Source organism: Spermophilus citellus, assembly GCF_964194105.1.
Source record: "Spermophilus citellus genome assembly, chromosome: 1".
NCBI lineage: Eukaryota > Metazoa > Chordata > Mammalia > Rodentia > Sciuridae > Spermophilus > Spermophilus citellus.
This window is the reverse complement of record NC_138182.1, coordinates 158,212,521-158,229,242: the sequence shown is the minus strand read 5'-3', so window position 1 is coordinate 158,229,242 and position 16,722 is coordinate 158,212,521. Positions and strand designations below refer to the sequence as shown.

The 16,722-nt window shown below is 50.4% G+C and overlaps 1 protein-coding gene across 1 annotated transcript; it reads left to right on the top strand.

Moving 5' to 3' along the window:
- The first annotated feature begins 980 nt into the window (after positions 1-980).
- HK3 (hexokinase 3) lies at positions 981-16,686 on the top strand. The gene is made up of 19 exons (XM_081302219.1): positions 981-1,297; positions 4,075-4,196; positions 7,465-7,627; positions 7,807-7,961; positions 8,056-8,175; positions 8,269-8,364; positions 9,077-9,176; positions 9,258-9,441; positions 9,934-10,089; positions 10,226-10,459; positions 10,794-11,089; positions 11,187-11,326; positions 11,403-11,522; positions 13,400-13,495; positions 13,663-13,762; positions 15,395-15,578; positions 15,681-15,836; positions 16,017-16,250; positions 16,338-16,686. Exons 2-19 carry the CDS (start codon positions 4,101-4,103, stop codon positions 16,480-16,482), a joined length of 2,775 nt encoding a protein of 924 aa, XP_081158345.1. The 5' UTR covers positions 981-1,297; positions 4,075-4,100; the 3' UTR covers positions 16,483-16,686.
- The last annotated feature ends 36 nt before the right edge of the window (positions 16,687-16,722 follow it).

The following is a 16,722-nucleotide window of genomic DNA, read 5'->3' as shown; positions in this document are numbered from 1 at the left end:
GTTCTGGTAATGCTTGTCATGTGTGTCCTTACCCTGGCTCAAGAGTGCAAATGTTAGGCCCTGGGTTTAATCTCCCAATACAGCAGGGGGAAAGGTACAAATGCTGTTGTCAGCATAAATCACAGCTAGAGCTTTTTGCATTCAACTAAACTAAGTTGAGAAATGGGAAGCTCAGGCTAGGGAGAATGCTGTTTTTGTGGGTGACAGCCACTCTGCCTTCCCCAGTGCATCCTCCACTTCCATTGCCTTTCAGAGCCTGGTTGGTACACAGTGTACTACAGCAGGGCTGATGTCTGCCATGCTTCCAGACCTAATTGTGTAAAAGCTGATAGAAAAGTCACTGTCCCTGGTGTTCATCTAGTGTCATGTGGAAGCCTTGTCCTATACGGTAGGGAACTGCTGATGAGGTAGTGGTAAAGTGTCCACCAATTTTCCTGAAACACAGATTGTTGCAGTGTGCTTAGTCTCCTACAGTGGTGCCCCAGGGTTCTGTGCATTCAGGACTAGTTCAACGGAAAAACAGCTTGGTGGCCAGCAGCCTTAGAAGCCTTAGACTTTGCTTCTCCTTCCAGTAAAAAGACGCATGGTGTGAGCCTACTCTCCCCATTTAAGACAAAGGCTAGATTCCTCAGGCTGGCTGTCATCTCTTCTCCCACCGTATATCCCCTGTAGGCCCTGGGAGCTGCACATAGTTCCATGAAGGCACCTGTATATATGTGACCCGTGATTGCAGGTATGCGCTCCTCTTTGTGAAAGGACCCCCTCTGCCAGCACACTGTTCTTTCTTCAAGACTTGGCTTCCACAGCCTGCCCAGCACTCATTCACTGTCAGTCCCTTCCTCTTGTGTTTCTACATTGCCTCTTACCACATTTTTTAAAGCTGTTTATTACACTGCATATTTCCCAGGCTAAGCTCCCACTCCTTTCCAGGGATGAGCTACCACCTCAAAACTCCGAAGTGTTTATAAAAGGAGCAGAATTCCTAGCATTGCAGTAGGGATGTCACAGGATCCTTGAGTCCATTCACAGTTCCAGCATCCTGTGGTCATCTTACTTTACTTTGCACCATAGCCCTAGCTACCCTGGGTTCCTCTTAGAGCAAACTGGGAAGGAAGTTGACCTTTCTGAATTAGTGGATGTCTGGTAAGCAGTAGCTGAGGGAAAGGGCGGGGCTTGGGGACATTATAACTTGGGTCACCCTGAGTTTCACTTTTGAACACAGACCAGGTCACTGTGTGCCTCACATTGAGAAAAGAGCTTAGCCCTGAGGAGGGTAATCAACTGCTGTATCTCCCAGGTGAGTGCTTCCTGTGATTCTGGCTTGCTGCTTCCCAGCCCTATTATCCTCATCCCTTCTGCTTGGCCCACACCAAGAGGGAAGTAGAAGCTCAAAAGGCTAAGCCACTGGTCTCAATGGTGAGGGCCACTCCCACCCTCAGTTGAGTTACCTTTTAGAAGGAATGGTCTCTCAATGTAGCTGATTCAGTTAAGGGAAGCCAAGAAGCCCTTGGTTCAAATTTGCAGACCCTGGGCTGGGTTCTGGGGTACAGTATTGAAGGAGACTTGTCCTTCCCCATAGGAGATAGAGTTTAATACTAGAGTTAAGGGGGGAAATTTCATAGTTTGGCATATGATGAATAAATGTTGAATGAGTGAGTGAATGATTGAGCTAGATGGGCCTTTAACTGAGAATGTTGTGTAGCCTTCAACCCTTTCCAAAGGTAATTAATTGCCACAGTTACCTCATTTTATTGTTAAAACACATTATAACATTTATAGAATGAACATGGTATAGTCCCATTTGAGAGATTTGGAAACTGAATATAGGTACATGTGATTTGGGGGAGATTTGTCAGAAACTGACTTCTGGTTCACCAAATAAAAACCTCTTCCTCTGCTTCCAATTTTATAAAGTTGTGTTAGCACATCCTATGCCCAAACATGTGCTAGCATTGAAGATGCAGACTCAGATATTGCAGGGTTTAACTCTCCAAACTTGGGAAACAATTTGAACAAAGCCTGTCAAGCAAGAGTTAGGGAGCTTGTAGTCCATGTGGCTGGTTTTTGGAGCAGAATAAGCAAGAGGAAATTTAGGTTGAGGGTTTGTGAAAGGCTCGCAATGCCACCATAAAGAATTCTGGACTTTCCCTACTGCAGTGGAAGCCATCATAGTGTGAATATTTGCTTTCTTTTCTAAGGGAGACAGAACTTCCCTTAAATGACAAGATAAAATCTATTTTAGCACAGTTGCTGGTGATGTGCTGCAAGTTGGGCAAGAAGATGAGTAGACTAGAAGCAGAAGTATTACTTAAGAGGCTGTTAGAACAATCAGACAGTGGTTGTGGGGGTAGGGAGGAGAGGACACTGGAAGAGCTCTTTTTCCAGAGCCCAAGATCAAGCACATACAGGTGGCAAGGCATGCATACCAGCAACCCAAATGGTTTGTGTAGATGAGCAAACCTCTTGATGCTTCCAGCTAAGGGGGAGGACAGGAGTTCAGTGGTGAAAAGTAGGAAAACAAATTAGTTTTGGTTTTTGAGCTTAAAGAGTCTCTCCAGCACCCAGGTAGTGAGATCTAACAGACCACTGGCATATAGGATTGGGCTCAGGTCAGGGATTTTGGGATCCCTGCATAGGTTTTATTCAACTTTGGGGATGAGTGAGATAATGAGGGATTGTGAAGAAAGGCATGCATGATCAGAGGCTTGGGAACCCCACTGTTTAAAGGCAGACCCAGGAGAGACTGGCTGCTAGAGCCAAAGAAGGGGAGAACACAGCAGCAAATGCACTGAGGGAAGGGGTTTGGGTTTGTCAAATTAGGTTTTAGTTAACCACATAGAGGGCAAATTCATAGGAGTATGGGGCTTGAAGTTAAGAAGGAGTTGCAGTAGTGGGAAGGTACTATGTTTCCAGAAGTTTTGCTGTTGCGAGGTAGAGTGCTCAGTGGACAGAAGCCTTGTGGCCCTCTTGGATCCTCCACTGCTTCTCCTCTCCTCCACCCTGAAGGGTACCTGAATCACTGGTACGTGAACTCCTTTAATCCTCAGAAGAACATAGTTTTTTTCCCATGGTATCAAAGAGGAAATTGAGGCTCATAGGGTTTCAGATTTGGTTAAATAAATCTGGATGTGCACTCCAAGCAAGGATCTTCTGCTCTCATTGTCTCATTTTCCCCACATAGCACTTTTGACATTTTGGTTCCATGTTAGTCCCCATTTCACAGAAAAAGAAAATGTGGCCTTGATGTTAGGACACCTAGTGCCATGTCCTCATGGAGAGTCAGGTCCTGGGCTCTCAGTCCAGGGTTTTCTCAATTCTGTAACCCTACATTTCACAAAGCATTTCCCCAGGTTTTATTCCATTTTGTGTTCATAACAGCCTTGCAAGGGTAAATATTATTGCTTTACAGATGATGCAGCCAAAATTCTAAGTCATAAATGACTTGTCCAAAGTCATACCATCAGGGGAGCTGCTTTCTAAAGCACAGATTCAGTTTCCAAAGTACAGACCCTTTTCTGTGTCTCCTTGTCACCTTCAAGATGAAATCTACACGTCCTAGACTGGCTTGAAGGCTATCCACAGTCCAGCCTGGCTGCTTCTTTGGCAGATCTTTGGTCTCTCACACCGTTTGACCTCTAGCACATCCCTGACCTTCCAATCATAGAAGCATGTTCAACCATTAAGTACATGTGTCCATCTATACCACAGTCTGTGCCAGCCCTGCTGTGATTGTTGGTAAGGCTGTGAGTTCTCTGAGGATAGGGCCTGCATCTACTTCATCTACACCCCAGCATCCTGCACAGAAGGCCGCCAGATATAAATGAATGACAGAATAAACAAATGACAATTGAACATGAAATCAGCTTCCCAATCTCTCTTGTTAACACATGCTTCTGGAAAATAACTGCCTTCTGGTTAATTGCTAGAGGATCTTTGATAATCAGAGTTTCTGAATTCTGCCCACAATCTCCTCCTTGGTCCCTTTCAGAAGGAAGGGAGTTGAAGGTCTGAGTTACAGCCTCCTAGGGCCTAAAGATTATGTGGTTGACCCTGGCTATCCCTTTTCTCCTGTAGGTGACCCACTCCCATTGTGGAATCACATGGACTCCATTGGGCCTGCTGGGTTGCAGCCTGGGGAAAGAGCCCTGGGCTGTCCCCAGGAGGGGTTACCCCTGCCCTCAGACAGCTCAGAGCTGGTAAGTTCAGTGCTGGGGGCCTGTTTCATGCTTATTCCAAGGATGTGAAGAGCAGGAAGACTGGAAATCACACCTGTGTGACCTCTTTCCAGTTTACCAAGCTGTTTTCTCCAACCCAGTACCTCTTTCTTTTGAGGCTCCAAATAACTGCAAGATTAGCTCACAGGCTTAGAGAGGTGAAATGACTCGAGTTTAAGGCCTGACAGGAGCTTGAGCTGAGGTGTGTCAGCTCCAGAAGTATTGCTTTTGCCACCTTTCCACATGGGTACCGTCCCTACCCCAAGTGAGTCCATACATCCAAAATGGGCCCTCCCAGGAGTTTCTTGTAAATTGCTGTATTCTTGAGCCCTTTCCACTCCTCCAGTCACACCTGCACATGTCTCTCTCCTCGCACCCAGGGTTGATTGTAGTGCTGAACTGAACGTGGAAGTTATTATGTGGCATAGTCCGTATGGCCGAGGTTTGTTCAGAAGTGAATTTCTCTTTTTTTTCCCCACCATCTGACCAAGACTCATAAGCTCTTGCCTACCACACCCTTGAGCCGGAAACACTTATGTAAATCGTTTCATATATCTTGGTTTGTTTCCTCATCAGTAAAATGAAGGAGAATAAAGCTGAATTTCTCCACTTCCTGAATGGTTAAATGAGCTCATGGAGATAAAGGACCTGCGCAGCGGAGGCACCCATGTTTCTGAAGTTTTCTGACTCCTTCTAAGATCTACTCACTAGGCTTCTTGTCCAACTGTGAAGACATCACCCCTCACTGCATTTCATGTTCCCCCTCCTCTCTTGTCCAACTTTTACCCTAGACTCTGCTGTAAACATTTCCTCTGTGTCCAACCCATAGCTGGGTCGCAGGAATGAGCAATGACTGCTCTCTAGGGCTTGTTTTAGGGCCTGCTATGGACTCCCTTCTCACCCCTCCCTCCTATGCATATCCCACATCTGCCCTCTGCCTCTGCACCTGTAATTCCCTTTGGCTTTGGGGAACTTCACAGGGACACCCAGTGTCCTGTGGCTTTGGACTCCTACTCAGCACCCAGGTCTCACCCTGGACTCCCTGCCCACAGCCTTAGGTTGAGAAAAAGTTAATTACTTGTCTCAGACCCTTCCCAGACCCTTCCCCAGAGTCTTTTTTTGTAACTAGAGAAGGTCTAGATTCAGACCCTCTAGGCTAGCTGTACCTCATGCTCTGAAGAAAGGGAACCCACATTCCCCAGGCATTTCTTTTGTGTTGGACACTGCTCTATTGCTGCCCATCTGTAATCTTGTCCTCACAGCATTCTTTGAGAAGCGGGCACTATTCTTGTTCTTGCCTGATAGAGGAGGTAACTTGCTCAGAGAAGTGAGGTGATGGCTTCTCACTAACACGCGAGTTAATTAAAGGAGCCAGCATGGAAGCCATACGGACTTCGCAGGCTATCTAATGCTTTGCTCCTTGCTTCCTAACCAAGGATAGGATAGGAGGGGAGGCTCCAGAAGTTTCTCTAGGCTGGTGTGCACCCCACCAGAGTGCCAGAGAAGTTCTTTCTTGTGGCTTTGGTCATCTCCTAGTCTCTCCACTTGAACCTTATTGTACCCAGGAGGAAAAGGCAGAAAAATAAATCTGCCCAAGCCATTGACTCCAGTTGTCTCCTCTCCCATTTGAATGGCACTTTACACTTTCACAAACATTGTTCCCATTTATCTCATGTCACAACCATTCAATCAACAAATCCCAAGAGCCTGTTTGGCATGGCCCTGAGAGCCATGAACAGACATAGTCCTCCACACCAGGGGACTTAGGAATATTGTATTTTCTGTTTCTCCTAAGAGTTGACTGAGGCTCACAATGAGTGTGCCTTTCCCAGGATTACATGGCTGAAAAGGGGCAGGGCAAGGACTCTGATTAAGTTTTCTTTTGTTTGGGGTATTCTTCCTGCCTTAAATTCTTTTCAGGGGTGGTTGCTAGTCTTTACAAGTTTTCACATTGATATAGAAACATCTCTATAGTCCATGTGACCTGGGTTCACAATCCACCCTGCTCCTTCATATCCTTCTCTGGCTAGGCAGATGACTTGCCCTCTCTGAGCCTCAGTTTCCTCATTTGTAACATAGGAGTAAACTTTCCAAGCATGTGTGGTTGCTGTCAGCTGCCACATACCAATGTCATGGAGCCCTCCAGTTAGGATATTTTCTTCCTCATGAACTCTGTTTCCCAGTCTCAAGAAATTAATCCAGCAGAGGTTTTTGCACACACAGCTAGGGCTCCTGGGGCTCTTCTTTTTGGAGGAGTGGGAACCTGGGGTGTCACATCCTCTGCCTTCCCCTGCCTGCTCAGCCCTCCTTTCAGGCTCCAATCCACTCCTGGTCTTCCCCCAAATCCATCACTTACTCTAGAGAAAGCCCATTTGTGCTCATCCTTCAGATCTTCATATGGCTTGTTCTAACCTTCATTTAGGTTTCCTCCTCAAGGAGGCCTTCCTGGATTCATATCTAAAGAGATCTTTTCCTCCCCAGTCATTCTCGATCTTCCAATCCTGCTCCCCTCCCCCTTAATAGCCACTAAACTATTAAACTACCACAATCATATTATTATTTACTTATTTTCTGTCTCTCATTCTGGAATCAGAGCTCTACAAGAGCAGGACTTGGTTAGTTATGTGGTGTATGGTGCTTAGAGTAGTGTTGGCCTTGGTTGATATGTTGGGAAGGATTACTGATGAAGGGAAGACCATCTCCTGTGGTCTCCAAACTCTCCTGTGCTGAGCTTGTTCTGGCTCTAGAGTATGAGAATGGGTTAGGAAAGGCAAACACTTGATATTTGTTCACACATTTGTTCATCTCAACAACTCACTGAGAGGCTTTTGCTTTGGATACTGGGGGGCCAGAGGGCAATCAGTCATCGTGACAAGAGGGAGGTCTTTCCAAACCCTGCATCCAAATGAGTAGACAGGCAGGGAAGAGGATGTTGGAGCTGAGAGGAAACCACCAGGACATGGAGCAGGAGAAGGTGGGTGGTTTCTCTCTCCTAAGCAGAATTTTCTGAGGACACAGGAGCTGGGTGTAGGCCATAAGAGTCAGTGTATGAAGAGGCAAGGAGTAGGATGGGCAGGTGCTAGACCAACAAGGTTCAGAGGGGTTTGGGGACAGGGTCCAAGCCAGCCCCTTGGGAAGCTGAAGGACTGAAAGACACGTGCGAGATGAGCAAGGCAGGCCTCTGCTCCTGTTGGAGAATCTGGCCAGTGCAACAGGGTTTCCTTCCAGATGTTGGCTTGTTTCTCCCCAGGTACAGGAATGTCTACAGCAATTCAAGGTGACAAAGACACAGCTGCAGCAGATCCAAGCCAGCCTCCTGGATTCCATGGAGCAGGCATTGAAGGGACAGGCCAGCCCTGCTCCTGCTGTCCGGATGCTGCCCACATATGTGGGGTCTACCCCACATGGCACTGGTGGGTGGCATTAGACTAACATGAGTGACCAGGCTTGGAAGAGAATACTGATCTTATCCCTGTGTTCCATCTCTAAGGTCCCTTTATCCAGATTTTGCAGGCCTTGGGAATTTTTCTGGGAGGCAGAGGGCACCGATCTTGCTGGCTGCATGGCTTTCTATGACCTGCTTGCCCCCTAGAACAAGGAGACTTTCTGGTGCTGGAGCTAGGGGCCACAGGGGCCTCACTGCGAGTCTTGTGGGTGACTCTGACGGGCATCGAGGGGCATAGGGTGGAGCCCAGGAGCCAGGAGTTCATGATTCCTGAAGAGGTGGTACTGGGCACTGGCCAGCAAGTGAGTATCAATGCCAGCCTTTAGGACCTGGGCCGGGTTGGGTGGCTGGGGCTCAGGTGGGCAGAGCTAAGTGCCCTGACTCCTTGTCTCACAGCTCTTTGACTTTGCCGCCTGCTGCTTGTCTGAGTTCCTGGATGCACACCCCGTGGGAAATCGGGGCCTGCAGCTTGGGTTCAGCTTCTCCTTCCCTTGCCACCAAACAGGCCTGGACAAGGTGAGGTGGAGCAGGCCTGGGAATAGTGTGTGGAGAGGGGCTGCAGCATCATGAAAGCCACTAGAGGATTGATTCCACTTCTCTGCCTCCCAGAGCACCCTCATTTCCTGGACCAAAGGTTTTAGGTGCAGTGGTGTGGAAGGCCAGGATGTGGTCCAGTTGCTGAGAGATGCCATTCAGAGGCAGGGGGTGAGTGGAAGTAGAGGTGATGGGATGGCTGGCCTGGGCTTGCATCTATGGGCTGTGCCTGTGCTTCAGAAAGGTCCTGCCTTTCTTTCCTGCTCACTGCTTTTATCTGGTTTAACCCTGGTTGCCACCATTCTCATTGTATAGGCAAGGTAACTTGGGCTAAAGAAATGTTCAGGGCCCTGGTGGTGGTACTGGACAAAAAATGAAAACTGTGATTATGTCCTCAAGGTTCTTACAGTCTACCCGTGTCACATTCTAATAAGATTGTCTCTGTGTTCTGACTGTGGAGGGAGCAGGCATTTGAAGGAAAAATTTGCCTGGTGTTTATGGTGAGGCTGGGGAGGAGGATCTAGTTCAAAGGTGGGCACAGGCCAAAGTGTTAGAGCAAGCAGTAACTAGGGCCTGGGGAGCTAGGCCAGGATGCAGGTGAGGAGAGCAACCCTAAGAAGGGCTCAGTCTTGAGACCATCATCTTGAGGAGCTCTGGATGTGATGACTGAAGGTGGGAACCCATGACCTTGAGGCCTGATTTGGGGAAGGGAGGAGCTGAAGATGGGATGGGAGGAAAACCTTTTATAGGGGCCCTGGATGTTGTGTTTGGGAATGCAAACACTTGCATTTCATGGACTTTGGATGTCTCCATCAAAGCCCTGCCCCAGGGATCCCACTCTGGCTATCAGGCCAGTCCCAACTCTGCCCTGTCCACTGCCCAGGCCTACAGCATTGACGTGGTTGCTGTGGTGAACGACACAGTGGGCACCATGATGGGCTGTGAGCCAGGCACCCGGCCATGTGAGATTGGGCTCATCGTAGGTGAGCCACAGACCTTTTTAGATGAGGGGTGGTGGGTGTGGCTGCCTGGCGGGCAGGACCTGATGGAGCTATCCCTGCCAGACACTGGCACCAATGCATGTTACATGGAGGAGGCGAGGCACGTGGCCGTATTGGATGAGGACCGGGGCCGCACCTGCGTCAGCATTGAATGGGGATCCTTCAACGATCATGGGGCCCTGGGGCCAGTGATGACCATCTTCGACCATGCCTTGGATCAGGAGTCCCTGAATCCTGGTGCCCAAAGGTGACCTAGCAGGGGGTCCTGACCCTGGTCTAGGCCTTATCGCTGCTCTGACCCACCTCTTCTGCTATCCCTGCACTCAGGCCCTTACCACTCCTCCCTCTTACTCTGAAGGTTCCCAGTTGCACCCTGGGGGATACTGGCAAGATTCAAAGAAGAAAGGCCTCAAGGTTCTAGAACCCAGAGTTTTCAACCCTGGACACTCCTTTATTCCTGACTCTCATCAGCCCTGATAGATGGCTGATGTTGGGGGTTCAGAATAGCTGAGTCAGGTGTGCCTTGCCTTCTTTAGATCCTGCTGTGCCTCCAGGAGGCCCGTGAACTTACCCTAAGTCAGAGGGGGCAACATGCTCTGTCCTCTGGGAGGCTCCAGTTGGGAGCCTCCAGTTGGGGGTTTCAGTATAGAAAGTGACTCCTCTTTGGGGGCTTTTGGAGGTGGAGCCAGGTAGGTTGAGGGCTTCAGCAGGGCTGTCCAGCTACCCTTTCCACTTGCAGGTTTGAAAAGATGATTGGGGGCTTATACCTGGGTGAGCTGGTGCGACTGGTGCTGGCCCAGTTGGCCCATCGTGGCGTCCTCTTTGGTGGCTGTACCTCTCCTGCTTTGCTGAGCCAAGGCAGCATCCGTCTGGAGCATGTGGCTGAGATGGAGGAGTAAGTGGGGGAGGCTGGCAGCTCAGGCAAGGGGAATCTCAGGTTGGGAAACCGGAGGTGGTCATGGGGATTTTGTGGGATGGGGAGCTACTGGGCTGTCTGAGCCCCAAACAATTATCCTGTCTACCTGCCCCAGCCCCTCCACTGGGGCAGCCCGTGTCCACACAATCCTGCAGGACCTGGGCCTGAGCCTGGAGGCTTCAGATGCTGAGCTTGTGCAGTGTGTGTGCGCGGCCGTGTGCACGCGGGCTGCCCAGCTTTGTGCGGCGGCCCTGGCTGCAGTCCTGTCCCGCCTGCAGCACAGCCGGGAGCAGCAGACCCTCCAGGTTGCTGTGGCCACAGGAGGTCAAGTGTTTGAGCAGCACCTCAGGTACTGTGAGAATATGGACACATAGCCTGAACATGCGTGTGTTTATGATAGACACCCAGAGGGCACCTGGGATCACATGTGTAAGCCAGTGGATATGAATGGCACCTAAGCAGAGTGAAGGCCAGACTGGGCTGTGGGAGGCCAGGAGACAGCCAACAAGAGAAAAAATGTTTCTTTTTACTTGTGCCATGGAGGGGGGTCACTGGGGACACTTAGATGTATTGTTGGTGCACAGAACTGATTTAGGATTGAGTTGATTTAAAATTATAGGGCCCAGGGCTTCAGCAAAGGGCTCAGATATCAAGCTGGGTGCACCTGGTGTATGTCTGTGTAGGTTCCACAGCATTTTGCAGGAGACAGTGATGCTCTTGGTCCCGGAATGTGATGTCTCCTTTATCCCCTCTGTGGATGGAGGTGGCCGGGGTGTGGCAATGGTGACAGCTGTGGCTGCCCGCTTGGCCGCCCACCGGCGCCTGCTGGAGGAGACCCTGGCACCTTTCCGGTTGAACCTGGAGCAGCTGAAAGCCGTGCAAGCGCAGATGCGGGAGGCCATGGCCAAGGGGCTCCGAGGGGAGGCTTCCTCTCTCCGTATGCTACCCACTTACGTGCGAGCCACACCTGATGGCAGCGGTGAGGACCTGGCCTGAGTGTGGGTCTGGGAGTCACAGAGTCTGCTGGGGCTGGAGCCGCCAGCACTGTGTTGGTACTGAGTGTCTCTGTCCCACAGAGCGAGGAGACTTTCTGGCTTTGGACCTGGGGGGCACCAACTTCCGGGTCCTCCTGGTGCGTTTGACAGAAGGAGGTGTGCAGATCATCAACCAGGTTTACTCCATCCCTGAGTGTGTGGCCCAGGGCTCTGGGCAGCAGGTACTCACAGCAGGCCCTGTCAGAGGGTTGGGGGGGCACGGGTGGAGCCCACGTCTTGACCTGCCACACCCTGCAGCTCTTTGACCACATCGTGGACTGCATCGTGGACTTCCAGCGGAGGCAGGGCATGAGTGGACAGAGCCTTCCCCTGGGTTTCACTTTCTCCTTCCCATGCAAGCAGGTTGGCCTGGACCAGGTGAGGGAGTGAGGGCCAGGAAAAGTGATCGCCAAGGGGTTCCTACCCGTACATCCGTCATAGAGTGTGCATGAGCCAGGGAAAGGGCTGTGTGTAGGGTGGGGGTGGTGCTAGAGGGGGGTGGCAGAGTAACAGGCACAAGTCTAGACCCAGCATCCCCACTCAGAACACACCGCAGTGTGTCTTTCCACATGTACGACAGCAGCACAATCTGCTGCCATCTCTCGACTGGTCTGCTGGGCTCCAGGCTAAGCATGCTTGCTACTTTTGATTATTCTTTGCAAGGTGTGAGAAGCAGGTATGACTCAGGTATAAACCCAGGCATGTAAGAAACATGGTTTGATACATTTCTTTCTTTCTTTCTTTTTTTTTTTTTTAATCTTTTTGTGTGGTACTGAGGATTGAACTAAGGGGAACTTCACCACTGAGCCACATCCCCAGCCCTATTTTGTATTTTATTTAGAGACAAGGTCTCACTGAGTTGCTTAGCATCTCGCTTTTGCTGAGGCTGGCTTTGAACTCGCGACCCTCCTGCCTCAGCCTCCCAAGCCACTGGGATTACAGGCCTGTGCCACCATGCCCAGACTTCTCTTGAATCTTAATACTTCCCTAGGCTTTACTTGGAGAATGAAGATTGAAGCCTCTTCTGTTCTCAGGTCACTCAAATCCCTTCTGTCTCTCCCCCACCCCCCACCACACAAGTTTAGTTCAGGATGGGGGGCATATGACACCTTTCTCAGGAAACCATCAAAAATCTGGGTCGGAGTTCCCCTCTGCCTCCACTTCCCCAGACAGGGGGTCCATCTTGTCTGGGGCAGGGAAACTATTATTTCCCATCATTTGGTCTCTCTCAAACTGCTTCTCCCTCTAGTCTCTCATACTCTCTGGTTTGTGTTTTTGAGACAATGAGCACACGGGTGTCTCACTGCTGTACAGTGGGGAAAGGGACATAAGGCAATATGACTGGGGGGAAATGTTGTTCACTATTTCTGAAATCCACTGCACTAGCAGGGAGTGGTGGCATGTGCCTGCAGATTCAGCTACTCCAGAGTCTGAGATGGGAGGCTCCCTTGAGTCAGGAGTTCCTGGCTAGCCTAGGGATCAACATAGTGAGACCCCCATCTCATAAAAACAAAACAAAATAATAGAATCTGCTCCAAAAATTCCCAGCCCTGCCTCCTTCTTTGGGCAGAGTAGTCATTTTCCCCTGATGGCACTGGTCTTATTCACTCCTCCTGCCCCTCCCTCAGAGGGGGCTAACAAGAACAAACCTCTTCAGGTACAGTCCAGTTCCCTGTCACTAATCTAAGTCCAGTTCCTCACAATAAAAGTGTGTCTGTCTTGCCCCCCTCATCCTGTCCGAGTGTCTCGCTTTTCCATTTGTCCTTTACCCATAACTGGGACAAACGAGTGAATCTGACATTGACACAGTTCCATCCCTAACTCTGAGTATTCCTTCCTTTCGAGTGACTTTTGATTTCTCTCAGAGAAGGTGGGATCTACTGACATTTGAGCTTCTGAGCTTTCTCTGTCCTCTTTCTCACCTACAGCACTCACTTTACCAGTTCTGTTTAGTCCTGACTCCGTTATAAAGGGCCATTCCTTCTGGCAAATGTCTTAAAATGGCCAGACCCTCAGGCTGTCTGTGAGTTCTAGAACTAATAATGAAAGATGTAGGTCAAATCACTATTAATAGGTTTTTTCACACTGAAATCCTCCTGGGGAGTTGGGAGGGAGCAGAAGTCAAGGCTTTTGACCATAGGGCAAAGTGGTCAAGGAAACTGTAGCAGAAATTGTAGCTTTTGTTGGGATGCTGGCTTTGGGGAGGCAGAGTGAAGGGACCTCCAGTTTCCCGTCTCCTCTTGGTCCCACCTCAGGGCATCCTTCTAAACTGGACTAAGGGTTTCAATGCATCAGACTGTGAGGGCCATGATGTTGTGCATCTGCTGCGGGAAGCCATCAAACGCAGACAGGTAAGAGGCTGCCCCGAGGGTGCTTTGGGCTGCAGGAGGCCTTGAAGGGAGCAAGGGTCTCTTGCTTTCTGAGAGGGGGGTCCTCTGCAATAGAGACCTCTGGGTCCAGTGCTGGTTGCCGTGACGACTGCGTTGCCCAGCAACTAGCAGCATCCTTTTGTGTGCAGGCAGTGGAGCTGAATGTTGTTGCCATTGTCAATGACACGGTGGGGACCATGATGTCCTGTGGCTATGAGGATCCCCGTTGCAAGATAGGCCTCATTGTCGGTGAGGAGGGTCCTGCCCTTTTGTGCCCCTACTGCTTGATAATTTGCTGCCTCCTGTTGATTCCTTGGGTTGGATGTTCCCTTGGCCCTTGGGGATGAAGAATTGTTCCTGTCTGACCCAGTGGGGTCCTGGGATACTGTATAGGGCTGGGAGTCTGGAGTTGGAGTATTTCATCCACCTCAGTTACTGACACAGTCATTAAATATTTCTAAGCCTCAGTTTGCCCATCTTTATCAGATGGGCAGATTCATTTATCATGAATCTCTGCTTTGGAGTCATATAGATTTGGGTGAAAATAGTAGTTTTGTCACTTCTACCTTTTGACCTTGGGCAAGTCACTAGACCCTCAGTTTCCTTATTGTATAAAGCAGATAATAGTGCCTCTAATAATAGTGAAGATGAAATACAGGGTTGGGGGGGAGGGAAGTGTGCCCAATGCCTGACTTGTACTGCATACTCAATTCTGGAACTGGCAAGGAGCATGAGGGAGGGACCCATGAGCTATATGGGTCCTTCAGACAGTCTAAGATTCAATGTCTTTATTAAGCACCTACACTGAGGCCAGCTGGAATCAAAGCACATATAAACGAAGGAAATTCTGCATTTTCAGAATTGACCATCCTGTGGGGTTGAGCATAGAACAGCCCATGGGTGAGAGAGAACTAATTCTAACTCTACACATGGGTGGGTACAAGGCCAAGATCAGAAAGAAGTAGGCCCTGAGACAGGTGGGACTTGCAAGTCTTGAAGGAAAGGAGGGCTCCCCAAGCTCCTTAAGAGTCTCTTAGAGTGCAAGACACACAGCAGCTTCCCGTGGACTGGAGCTTCTTGAACACAGGGCCTGGCACCGGCAGGCGCTCAGGAGAGGTGTATCCATGTGGCTATGGGAATAATCTACTGGATAGAGGAATTCCAGGTGGCAAGAAGCCCATCTTCCCAGGGTTGAAATATGGAGGGAGAGAGGGGAAATGCCTTTGGCCAGGCTGTGCCTCCTGCCTGGAATGCCTTTCCCTCTCCATGCCTCTTGGCTTCAAAGCCCAATTTAGACATTGATTTCTCTCTGTAGCTTTTCTTTACCTTGTAGGCAGCAAGACCTACCCTGAGTTCCAGGACTCCTATGATGCCGTCCTTTTGTACTTCTACTTAGGGCCTGTAGATGTCCATCAGAGATGGCCATTCATTATCCAACTTATGGCCAGATGGTGGGGCTCCTTGTGTTGGATTTCCCTGTATGTTCCTGGCCTGGCCCAGTACCAGTTAGTTGACTGAAGGTCTAGAAAGCCAAGACTAGGGAGCTCTCTAGCCTCTTACCAGCTGATGGCAGTGGGCCATCACATCTCCCAGGGGAATAATGTGACTGATGGACCTTGCAGGGGCCCTTTTGGGCAGCATGACAGATGCCCTGATCGTGGTACTGGTAGGGGAGGTAGTGGAGGCCCCAAGTGCTTGATGCAGACAGGATCTGCACTGTGGATGTCAGGAAGGAAGGAAGAGGACTAGGACAGGTTTTGAATGTGGGAAGATGGAGAAGTAGGGAGGGAGCACGAATTTTGTCATTTTGGTGTGGGAAGGGCTCAGAGGGGTTTTGTCTGCATCAAAAAGTGTTTTCCACCCCATCTGGCTTCTCTGCAGGAACTGGAACCAATGCCTGCTACATGGAAGAGCTCCCAAATGTGGTGGACATGGCCGACGAGTCAGGCCAAATGTGCATCAACATGGAGTGGGGAGCCTTTGGGGATGATGGCTCACTGGGCATGCTCAGCACCTGCTTTGATGAGAGTGTGGACCAGGCATCCATCAATCCTGGCAAGCAGAGGTGCGGGCTGGGCCTGGGCAGTGATGGCCGGCAGTGGCAGGCTCTGGGGACAGGAGCTGCCAGGCCCTCCTGCCCCAGGCAGACACACACATGTTCATGCAGATTTGAGAAGATGATCAGTGGTATGTACCTGGGGGAGATTGTCCGCCACATCCTCTTGCATTTGACCAGCCTTGGAGTTCTCTTCCGAGGCCAGCAGACCCAGTGCCTTCAGACCAGGGACATCTTCAAGACCAAGTTTCTCTCTGAGATTGAAAGGTACCCAAGGCCAGCATTGGCTTCCTACTCCCCAAAGGAGTCTTATCTGTCCACTGTGGGGGAATGCTGCCTGCTGGTGATGGTTGGGTCCTCTCTGGAGGATGAGGTGGGAAAAATCTTGAGAGAGGGGGAGCTAATGCAGGATCCCACCTCTGCGCTTTATTCCTTTCTGTCCCCCAGCGACAGCCTGGCTCTGCGACAGGTCCGAGCCATCCTGGAGGATCTGGGGCTGCCCCTGACCTCAGACGATGCCCTGATGGTCCTAGAGGTGTGCCAGGCTGTGTCCCGGAGAGCTGCTCAACTCTGTGGGGCAGGTGTAGCTGCCGTGGTGGAGAAGATCCGGGAGAACCGTGGCCTGGAGGAATTGACAATCTCCGTGGGGGTGGATGGGACCCTCTACAAGCTGCATCCCCAGTGAGTTTGGGTGCATGAGCCAGGCAGGGAAGCATGGCTATAGGGCTGGGCTGGCCTCGGGCTCATTTCAGCTCCTTCTCTTCACAGCTTCTCCAGCCTGGTGGCGGCCACAGTACGGGAACTGGCCCCTCGCTGTAAAGTCACTTTCCTGCAGTCAGAGGATGGATCTGGCAAAGGTGCAGCTTTGGTCACTGCTGTTGCTTGTCGCCTTGCTCAGAAGACCCGTGTCTGAAGAAATCCACAGAAACTCTGGGATCTCAGCCCTAGTCTTGCCAGACCAGGGCCTGGACCTAGCCCATCTCCAAGCCAGACCAGCCACCAGGGACTCTCAGAATAGTCCATGTATGATACCTCTGTGGCCATCTACCCTCCCCGATAGCTTTTCCCAAGAGAGGTAGCACATGGGTTAGCAATATATATATATAATTTATTTACATTCACGTCCGCTAAAATCCCTATGCGCCCCGGCGGC

What these genes read in the sequence shown, in the direction of transcription:
- HK3 (XM_081302219.1), top strand. Translation starts at nt 4,101, where the DNA reads ATGGACTCCATTGGGCCTGCTGGGTTGCAGCCTGGGGAAAGAGCCCTG. An exon ending in CTGAATCCTGGTGCCCAAAG is followed by an intron (nt 9,442 to 9,933) that starts GTGACCTAGCAG and finishes TTCCACTTGCAG; the next exon opens with GTTTGAAAAGATGATTGGGG. An exon ending in CATGTGGCTGAGATGGAGGA is followed by an intron (nt 10,090 to 10,225) that starts GTAAGTGGGGGA and finishes TACCTGCCCCAG; the next exon opens with CCCCTCCACTGGGGCAGCCC.